Source organism: Abrus precatorius, unplaced genomic scaffold (assembly GCF_003935025.1).
Source record: "Abrus precatorius isolate BTA unplaced genomic scaffold, Abrus_2018 Scaffold8, whole genome shotgun sequence".
Classification (NCBI taxonomy): Eukaryota; Viridiplantae; Streptophyta; class Magnoliopsida; order Fabales; family Fabaceae; genus Abrus; species Abrus precatorius.
Genome location: NW_020874428.1, coordinates 29,624,629 through 29,636,177, shown reverse-complemented (window position 1 = coordinate 29,636,177; position 11,549 = coordinate 29,624,629). Strand labels below are relative to the sequence as shown.

At 29.4% G+C, this 11,549-nt stretch overlaps 1 protein-coding gene across 1 annotated transcript; it reads left to right on the top strand.

Annotated features, from left to right (window-relative positions):
• Nucleotides 1-2,560: 2,560 nt before the first annotated feature.
• Nucleotides 2,561-6,923, top strand: LOC113847568 (ribonucleoside-diphosphate reductase small chain A). The gene is made up of 9 exons (XM_027476756.1): nt 2,561-2,806; nt 3,600-3,760; nt 4,183-4,231; nt 4,315-4,441; nt 5,404-5,469; nt 5,585-5,701; nt 5,813-5,975; nt 6,084-6,154; nt 6,545-6,923. Exons 1-9 carry the CDS (start codon nt 2,653-2,655, stop codon nt 6,657-6,659), a joined length of 1,023 nt encoding a protein of 340 aa, XP_027332557.1. The 5' UTR covers nt 2,561-2,652; the 3' UTR covers nt 6,660-6,923.
• The last annotated feature ends 4,626 nt before the right edge of the window (nt 6,924-11,549 follow it).

Sequence of the window (11,549 nt, the reverse complement as noted above, 5' to 3'; positions counted from 1 at the left end):
AGAAATAAAAATTCCATTTTTTAATTTAAATTTCAAAATTTCGCCTTCGTCTCACTTTTTTCTGGTTTTTATGATTTTATAAAGTATTAAATAAAAATAAACATATTTAATGTTATAATATAAAAAATAATGCTTTCTCAATTAAATTACCTGAAATTATTTTTAAAATAAAATATTAAAATATTAAAATTATTTATAAACATATAGTATGGTTGAACATTCTTTTATTGTTTTTATTGTTTTTGATTTTTAATTAAAAGGTAAAATTTAAATTTATTTATATATTGATGAGTGAAATAAATTTATTATAAATGTTTGAAATTTTATGAGCTAATTCATGTCAATTGAAAGGTTATTATTTAGTGTTCTAAAAGTAAAAATTAAAAATAGGTATATAATAAATTAAATTATGTTAAAACTATATTAGTAATATTTCTATTTTTTTTTATTTTTAATCTGTCTGGATAATGGAATAATAAATTATATATTGATTATTAAACACGGATACTACTACCTTGAAATCTACGCTAGCTCTGACGTCAACTAATAGTTTTGATTTTGCTTGAATGGAATTTAGATGAAAATTTGAAAGCAATGGATCACCTTATTTGTTTTTTTTGTTTTGAGAGGAAAGCAATTGAGCACCAAAGGAATATGTTAAATTTTACTTCTATAATTGTTTTACGTAATTTAAATATTTTTTCTTTAAAAATATTATATTCAGAATATAAAAATATGATTAACAAAACTATTTCTAATATTGTTTATAAAAAATTAAATACACAGTTCATTGAAATTAATAAAAAATTATTGCATATATACTTTATTATAAAAATACATATAATATTAAATAGTTACTTAATTTATTTTATATCAAATAAATAAATATATTTATTTTTAAAAGGAAAAAATGAATAACTTATTGACACAAGTTTTATAATTAAAATAATAATAATTAATATATTTTAAAATATTTTTTATTTTTTATAATTAGAGTATAAAAATATTTATTATTGTTTTAAAATTAACGTTGATTATCGCACGTTGTAAGTTTAAACTCATGCTCAATTTTCTAAAGTGAGGTAAACGTAACTTTTCCTATAAGCATCGTTTGAAATCAACATTTTTTTTTACCTTAAAATGTAACACTATTTTTCTTCCCTTGAAAATTTTGTAAGAAACAAAAATAACGAAACTTAAAAGAATCACCTATGCCTGCATGTAGTTGAAAAATACTAAAGAATCTAGTATATTTTTAAGAAAGTATTAACTTTAATTCTTAGAGCTACGATTAAGGGATTAAAGATGATTTAAAAAAAAAATGCATTCAGAATATAATAATAATTATTTTTGTATCTTTTAAACTTATAAAATTTATTCATTATTAAATAAGAATATTATTTCATTATTTTAAAATAATAAATATAGAGTTTTATTTAACGTTAATTTTTAAAACTTGAAAAAATTAATAAAATGTTATTATTATAGTAAATCTCATAAGAATATATAAGTATAATAAATTATTTTAATAAAAAATACTATATTTAAATATTTAAAGTTAATTTTAGGAATTGAAGTCAACACTATTATATTTTTAGTAATCCTACTTGTGAAAATTATTTAATTAAGTTTTAACTTTTTAAACATCTTTGATTTTTTTTTCATTTCTCGTTTATTTGTTAAACGAGTCATTCATACTTTTTTTACTAAATGTTTTTATGGTATTTTTATTTTATTTCTCCAAATAAATTTTTTAAACATTATAAATATTTCATTCTATCATCACAAATACAGTAATTTTATTTATTTATTTATTCTCATGTAAAACAAAGCAAATTAAGTTCTCAGCTGAATTCTCTAATGGCAGTCAAAGTCTTCAAGCCTAAGACTATAATTGTATACTCTCTACTTTTTTTAAAACTTAAATTGCTTCTTTTGATTGAGAAGTAGAGCATTCGACTCAAAATCATATTCTAATTGTCAGAAGACTTTACTTAAATCAACCATTTTCTAATAAATGCAGAAAAAACTTATATCAAGACAATAAATAAAGGATGATATTTTTAATAACTATATTTCTTAATTGTTTCACCATTCACTGTCGTTATTTCTCAAAAATTGCAGTAAAATGAACATTAAAAATATATAAAAATTAATCCTATTTTTAATTAATTTTTTAAAATATTTTCTTTTATTTCCATTTCATTCTCATGTGGCCATATTTAAATATTTTTTATTTAACATTCAAGCAAAACGTTACACAGAAATAGCATAAATAGATATAAAGTCTTCCTCATATTATTGATTTACTATTTACCTTTTTATCATTTGAATATTGTTTTAATCTCAACAAGTAACAAAGTAGTACTTTGGTACTGATGCGGCGCCGTTGCGTACTTTGTTTTAAGTTTTCTTTAATTTTTTGATTACAAAAGTAAAAGAAAAAACTGGGAATAGCACAAACATAAACGTCGTCGTAAAACATCCCCGAAGCGATGAAACAAAAAGAAACATGGACGAAAACTAACAAAACAGAAAATCTAATCATTTTCGAGGTTCCCCCTGTCAGTAACTTGGATCAGCGTGTTTCTTGATAAGGGGTTTTTGTAGGGTTTACTCTTCACTTTATTCTATTCTTTCCATCTAAAAGAAATGGGGTCTTTGGAAAATGGAACACACAAAGCAAGGGAAGAACAGGAACAAGAACCCATACTAATGGAGCAAACCCAGAGGTTTTGTATGTTCCCCATTCGCTACAAGCAACTTTGGGAGATGTATAAAAAGGCTGAAGCCAGTTTCTGGACTGGTACTTCATACGCCCTTTGTCCTTTTTCCAAATTACACCATAAAGTTCATTCCTTTCATGTTAATTTTGTTCCAAAGGCTCTGCTTTTCCAATAATCTTTCTGAATGCATTTTTCTCCCTTCTTCTACCCTGCTTTTGATACCCTTTGACTTATTTAAATGGGAATTATTTCAATATCAATTAACACTCTTTTGTTTTTTTTCCTCTTTATCTTCTTGGTTTTATCTTGAAACCTAGGGAAGGGTGAGTGGGGATATTATAAATTTCTGTTCCATTGAAAAAAAAAAACTGTTTTTTTGTCTGTTGCTTGAGTACTTCGTGTTACACATGTCGTACACCACTCGGTTTTTGATTCCCCTTGTCTCTATCTTTTCTTTTAAGGGACTATTTTTTGTGTATTTCATGAGTGAGATTTTTTCTGTTAACATTGTTTGGATTTTGAAGTTGAGATGACGGTGGATAGTTAACATCCATATACAGTCTATTGACTTTTTGGTTTGCAATGATTTAGCACACCGTATGACATTTGGAAATAGAATTTTCTTTTTGCAGGCTCTGATGTTTTTACATAGTTTTGTGATTTTTTTCTCTCTCTTTCTCTTTCTATATCTTTTGTGAGTTTTGTTAGTCATTCTAATGATGACTCATTCAAAGTATATGGTCACCTTTTTTAGGCAAAGTCAGCCAATCTTGGAAGCCGTAATTTAGCCATATTATTTCCATGTGATTGATTATATTAAGCACAGTCTTTATCTTATCACCCAATTCCAATAACTTACAAGTTGGTTGACAGCGGAAGAAGTTGATCTGTCGCATGATGTTCGACATTGGGAAACTTTGACTGACTCTGAGAAGCACTTCATAACACATGTCCTAGCCTTTTTTGCTGCATCTGATGGCATTGTCTTGGAGAATTTGGCTGCAAGATTTTTGAATGATGTTCAAATTTCTGAGGTAATGTTTTGAATGTGTTTTGCTAATTCTGTTAATGTTCTCTGCATTAACTCTGTCTTTATGTATCAAGTAGTTTTTATAGATGTACTCCTACTTTATTCTGTTTACATTCTATGACTTCAGATATTTGTTTGATTGAAAAATTCAGTGGTGGAACATTTGTACACCTGTTTTTTTCTTCTTTTCTAGGATGAAGGATTTGAATTTTCATTGCAGTTTTGGTTTAACATTACTTTTCTTTTTCAATTTTCAAAATATGTTCTGTTTTATGTAAGGCTTTTTTCCCTTCTTTTTCTCACTGTGAAACATGGGGGAATCTTCTCTTTCAACTGTTTGTTCTTTCTTTCCCCTTACTGGTTTTTATTCAATTGTTGATAGCATTTTATGTGTTAACTTAACTGTCAGACTATAATTTTTGGCAGGCTCGGGCATTCTATGGGTTTCAGATAGCAATGGAAAATATTCATTCTGGTATAGCTTTGTAGTTGATGTCTTCTTCTCTTCCTTAGCATAATGTCTACTTGCTGCCTGATTTGAGGTTTTATTTTTGTCAGAGATGTACAGCTTGCTGCTGGAGACGTATATTAAAGATTCGAGAGAGAAACATAGATTATTCAATGCGATTGAAAATTTGCCTTGTGTTGCAAGAAAGGCTGAATGGGCATTGAGTTGGATTCATAGGTGATTGTTAATCCTAATTGCATTCTGAATAACCTGTCAAACAAGTCTGTTACCAGTTAACGCCTGGCCCTGTCTGGAGAAATTGACTCGTGTAACGGGCTGGCCTGCTAGGCTAAAGTACTGTGGAAATTTCAGCCTTGTACTGATAGGATTGGTCCATTTGATCCAAGAGCAATGCTAGCCACGCACCCTTTATTATTGGGTGGATTTCATATGAGCCCCACTTAAAAACTGGGGTCCACTTTTTAAAGTGGAATCCTCATAAAGTGGAATCCAGGACAGGACAGGAATATAGGATATTGAAAGCATGCCTCTTCAAGGAGCTTCCTTTTCTTGGGCTGGCACAATTGGGACCCAGCTTAACTATAGAATATGCACTGCAATACTATTTTTTTGTTTGGTCAATTATTCTGCTATTTGTTTTTTTACTATAAAAAAGTTGAAAAGAAACCGAAAGAAAGGGGAAGGAGAAGAAGATAACAACGGTTATGCAGGGTAGTTTCCTGTGATGAAATTTGGGTGTCAAGTGTAACTGGGTAAGCCACATAAGAGTCCTTTGAAAATCAATCATTCATGTTCTGTAATATGAATATCTGAGATATGTATTGCCAATGATGTTATCTGATTTCCCTTTAAGAGTCAGAGTGAGACCATTGGTTAAAATTTAAAACTGTCCATAAAAAGAAATATTAAAAATGCAATTGTAATGAGCTATGAATATTGTTGACTTATGTGCTTGTTTTAGAAATTAAGCACATAATTTACATATATGTATGGGCAATACATAAAGAGATAGTCAGTGATTTTGAGAATTGTGATTATAAACCTTTATAGCTTTTATGTTTTGCCGTTATTTGGTCTTTTTTTATTGTATCACTTTAACTTGGTCTCGCTTCATACCTTCTAAAGGGAACATAGAAATTGCCTTCTAATAATAAATTCTTGTAATGCTTGGGCTACAGTTCCACTTCATTTGCAGAGAGACTTGTTGCTTTTGCATGTGTCGAAGGGATATTTTTCTCAGGAAGGTATTTGTCTCAAGAAAGAACAGCTTATATAGGCTTTTCCTTGTTTCGTAACGTGAGTTTCAGCGCCTACTTTCTGTGTAACTTTTTCTTCTTCCTGATTGGGGTTTGCTTTCAGCTTCTGTGCCATATTCTGGCTTAAAAAAAGAGGATTGATGCCAGGTTTGACATTCTCAAATGAGCTAATCTCTAGAGATGAGGGCCTTCACTGTGATTTTGCTTGTCTCCTGTACAGGTAGTGTTACCTTTTCATTTATTATTGTACACAGAATGAAGATGTGTGGATGTACTGGTGTATGTTCTCATTTATTTTGGAGGGTTGAAAATGCATTGCTGTTGCCTGCAGCTTGTTACAGAGACCGCTAGGTCCTGAGCAGGTTCATAAGCTTGTACATGAAGCAGTTGAAATTGAAACTGAGTTTGTCTGTGAGGCCATCCCTTGTGCATTGATTGGCATGAATTCAACACTCATGAGCCAATATATAAAATTTGTCGCTGACAGGCTATTGGTATGATACTAAAAAGTTTCGTTTTACCTGGGTAAAATGGGAAGGGAAGTTGATTCTCTACCCATTCTCTTTTTCCTCGTGTTGATTAACCATTTTTTTACCCTTCAGGTTGCCTTGGGCTATCAAAAAAAGTACAAAGTGGAAAATCCCTTTGACTGGATGGAGTTTATTTCTTTGCAGTGAGTATTTTAGAGATATAGTTTATTGTTCTTATGCTAATAATGATTTGAATTGACTAATGAGATTCAGCTTCTGAGGTCTGACCTATATTCATCCCATGCTCATACCATTTTAGGATGTGCTCTCATTTGATAATCCCTCAAAATACACATAGTGCCTATTATTGTTGTATTCTCATTTACTAAAGGAAACATACCTTTTGGATATTCTGGTATTAGAGAATTCTTTCATATTTTGCTTGTTTTTTTTTGGCTGAGCAAACACATCTTAGGAAAAAAATGTGCATAAGCTTCTTGGCTTTTCTTGGTTGTGTATGTGTTAAATGCAATGTCTTATCCCTTGTTACTTAGTTTGAGATGTTGATCTCAGTATAATTCATGATTGACCAGAGGAAAGACTAACTTCTTTGAGAGAAGGGTGGGTGATTATCAGAAAGCATCTGTGATGTCAAGCCTCCAAGATGCCGGGAAAAACTTTGTTTTCAAGCTTGATGAGGACTTCTAATTATGATCGTTCTATTACAACTTCAATTGGGTATCAAAATTTTTGTCAATCACGTGTTTAGTCTACACATAAGTTATTCCTAGCTGCTATCTTCACTCAGGTCATTTGTATAATATTTTTCTTTCTATTCTTCAGTGGCTTGTAATATTTTAACAATAGCCAAAACATCCACGTTACTATATTTCTATCTTTGATCATTATAGAGTGCTCCCTTCAAGTTTTGGAGTACCTGTGGTCTTATTATTATTATGTTAGTATATGTTTTTAAAATTTGTATCAATCCTCTTGACCAAGAATTCTTGACCGATTCTGAGAGTTTGCTTGAGTGATTGAAGGCTATAGTGGCAACAGTTATACCATATGGTATTATACCTTCAATCGCCCTTCAGATTTTTCACTGTTATAGTGCTTTTGCAGCTATAACTTTTATGATCTCCATCACTGCATATGGATTATTTATCAAAAACAAACTTAATCAAAATACTAAAATGTGTTCATGCCATTGCTGCCGTTCCTAATCTTCAAAATCTTTTTCGGCTGATTTTCACCTAAGATTTTAGGAAAGTTCTAGAGTATATTGATAATTCAAAATTCAAGATCTTTATACTATCAATACAATCAAATTGAAATAAGAATTTAAAAATATATATCCAACGTATGAAATATTTATTGATTTAGAACAGATCATAAAGGATATATTTATTATTAAGATTGAAATCCTTAATTGGTTATCACTTATCATAATAAAATTAAACTATTTATTAAATTTAAAATTTTATTATTTTTATGAACTATTAAACTCAATATAGTGCAGGACTTACAGTTAGCTACCCACTGTATTTTTTTAATTGAAAATATTAACCTATACAGTATTACACACCATAGTATATGTTAATTGAGCTACGTTAATGTTTAGTATTGAAAGTTGGTGGAGGGTGTAGCCAAATTGGAAAATATTTAAGAAAAGGAAGATTCAGCGGGTGAAGGATTGAACCAAGATTCAAGAAAAGAAACCTCATTTTGACCAAAAAAGAAAGAAAAGAAAGGAAAGCTCATCACGGGTTTCTTGGTTTTATATTTTATTGTGTTGGTTCTTTTGATTGAAATGTAGTAAGGTCTCAAGTTCACTGCATTTATCTTCTTTTATTTTTCCTTTTTGCGTTTCAAGATTTTAAATGCTAAGAATTCATATGGCACATGTACACAGCCAAACGGTCGTTGGAGTTAACAGCTTTGTGACGTGATACAGATGCGAATTTCGAAGAACGAAAATTAAAAAACAAAGCTTATTAATTTGTTTAACAAAGTAAACTCAAGCTGCTCTGGTTTTAGCCAACTAATAACTTTAATTAATGCTGGAACAGGCTTGATGGCATTTCCAGAGCCTTCTGCGAGATTTGATATAATCCAAGTGCAAAAATTCTACCCACTTGGGAAATTCTTTGCGCCCTCCATGGATTTCAATTTGAAAATATATCCTGTTATGATCAGAAACCTCCACCTTTCCTTGTCATTGTCACTAATCGCCAAATTGGGTTTACTTTGACTTTGTATTATGCTGAAGCAGAGTTTTAGTTTTAGGCATTGCTTGATGAGGAAAAGCCAATTTCTTTGGCTTAGATCATTTTTCGAAACTTAATAAAATTGTTCAACTAAATTTAATGTCAAAGCTATAACTTGTAACATTTTCACCGTTGTCTTCCATTTGTTTTTATGTTACTTATCTCTTGCACTTTGTCCAACTGATCTCCAATGTAAACTGTGTTAGCCATACGAGTTATAGGCATATTATTCATCGTAAACTGCCATGTCATGTGATCTTTCAGCATCCAAATACATAGTCACTGTCCATGACGACATGGATATATAAATAATGGTGCTTATCGCGCATACATATATATATATATATATAATACATTATGCTATTTTCTTTTGTCTTCTTCGTGTAAATTATCTCATTGCCAAATTCATTAACAGTTTACTACCTTATCATATTTGTACGGTCATTTTAATTCATTTTTCTATTTAAAAATTATCTTTATAAAAGCAGACAAATATTTAGACTTATTTTGATTTTTAGGGAAAAAAAATCCTAATACAAGAAATATCTTGGTGAACGTATACATTTTTTCTCTTATTTTTCTTTAATTCTTCCTTTTTTGGGTGAAACATTTTTAAAATAGCATGTTCGTGAGATTATACAAATTGATCATAATACCATAATTGAAAATCCCCCCTCCCCCATATGTGTTGTTCTTACTTTTCATATCAATCTTCAATGGAGAAAATTTCAATTTACACTAATTTTTTTTTATTTATCCATTGAAGATTTTATTCACTTCTTCCTACTTTTCTCTCTCTCTTTTTATAAGTATAAAAAATTTCACTAATTAAGCACCAGGAGTGCTTAGTCTATATCTCCAAGTATTGAATACTATGTAATAATTATTTATTTTATCTGTAATATTTATTGACCCATACTTTATTTGAACTTCCACTTTGTTCATGCATGGATGTATAAGCTAGTGTTGTGTTTTCTTAGAAATATTTCATATCTATTTATGTAAATTTTGGTTCAATTTTAAGCATTTAATGCATTATGAATTAATGATAATCGTTCGTTGAAAATTGTTGGATAAATTGAATGTTCAGCTATAAGTGTATTTTTACAGTCATTTAGAATTTTATCTTTTTAATTCCTTTAACTCTATTCCTACTAAATTCATAAAAAATAACTAGCTTTATTTACAAAGCTAATCATGTATGATAATACTGTCAATTTCAAATAACACATACATGTGTTTTTTTTTTTTCGTAGCTTTAGAATTTCATCAATTAGATTTTGCACCACTTTTTCAATTTTGGAACAAGTATATTATGTAAGCGTATTTGTTACAACAATTTAATAATGGCTGCATATAAGATTTTATTGTAACGTTTTGGAGTTTTTAATATTTTAACTATTTGACGATTATATTAGGTGAAAAAGATGTATCATAAATTAAGATGCTATAAGAGGTCATGTTATTGCTGAGAGTGCAACAAAGACAGGCTATTGATGAAGTCAACACTAACAATTAACAAAGACAAAGGCTACGGATGAGAATTAATCCTATTTTACTCATTCTAACTCTCGATAAAGTTAATATTTAAATCTTGACTATTGAAGACTCGATGGTCGAAATATGGTATACCCAGGATGGTCGTGACATTATTTCACTCACTTTTCAAATACCTTAAATATTTTAGAGTCAAGATGATTATCTTCAAAATAAACTATTCCATTTATTTATATATCTTTCAAAACATTGTCTTATATAAATCATAAAATAATTTGTGCAGAATCATGGATAAAATTATCAGGTCTAATTTTAAATCAAATAATAATATGAATTGGACTAAAGAACCCGACCAATTTTTCTTTTCCAACTAATTTGATTTTTTAACTAAATCAATCTGAAACCAGTTTATGATAAAAAAAATAATCGCGGTAAAAATGTATAATATTTTTTCAAAAAATAAAATAAAATCTTAGCTAATATTTCCCCTTAAAATATGTTTTTTTTAGTATCTGCCTGGCAATTAACTTAAATTAATTTCTCTTCACTATAAAACGTTCTAATATAACATATAATATTAATTTATATACACATCTGGGTTACGTTAAACGATTAAAGAATATTTTAAGTGTATGGATGACTTTGTATAATTAACAAAATAGATTGATAACGTTGTCAATTTGATCATCAAATTGATTGTGACAAAAAAAAGAAAAGAAGTCAATTCAAAGTATGGATGACGTCGTATTACGTCGCCAATGATGGATAGACGCAGCCTACAAGGAGAAAAATACAAACTGGTAAGCAATTTTGGGCATTCTATCAAATCATTCTACACATATAACCATATATAGGAATTCAAATTGCATTGTAATGAGAAAATTAAGCAAATACACAAACAAACAAAAGTCAGATGTAACATAATTAACCTTCAAATGGATAGACTATATTCCAAGAAAGAAAATAAAGGAAACCAAAAGTACGGACACCTCGAATTTTCTTCGCAGTTTCAATCTGTTAAGTACGTATTAGAAATCAGAATCGCGCAGTTTCGTGAAATAGACCAAAGAAAAGCGCGAAAAATTTAGGGTGTATGACGTGCAAATTTTAATAGCCTTGCTTCTAAGTTTCCTTGAGCAGCAAGCGTGTACAATTCAGTTGTTCTTTTCTCGTTAACTACGCCACAATCTTCCCATTGAAAACTTGTAAGCAGTATTAAAATGATAGGATAAAATAAAATATTAAACAAGCACTGATCAAACGGGGCAAAGATATTAATAAAAAAGAGGCACGTGGCTTATTTACATAGCATAAATTAAGGAAAACTATTTACTCAAGATAAGAAAAAACACGACCATAACAGACATTGTTTTCAACTTCAAGTTTATAAAATTATAAAAAATAAATTTGCTTGTATGATTTCAGTTGTCTTAAGTAGATGAAACACTCAAAGTAACAATTTAATGATTATAATAACATGCATCATGCAATGCAACATCAATCGTGGCGCTGATGTAAACGGATTAGATTCGCTTAAATTATATGTTCAATCTTTCTCAAAAACAAATCATATATTCAACATAAAATGATAATGCTTTCATTACAGAGTGGTCAAGGCATATCACGCCACAGATTCTATGACAATTAAAGTAAACAAACTTAAGCCGATCTTGAAAATGAAAAAAAAAAGAAAAGAGTTTTTGCCTCATTAGGGAGAGTGATACTAAAATTGTCAAAGCTCTTCATTAAATCACTGGTTAATCTCACGTTATTCGCCTACTAATTATCAAATCGAAAGCATAAGCACATCACATGAAATGCATGGTGGTAT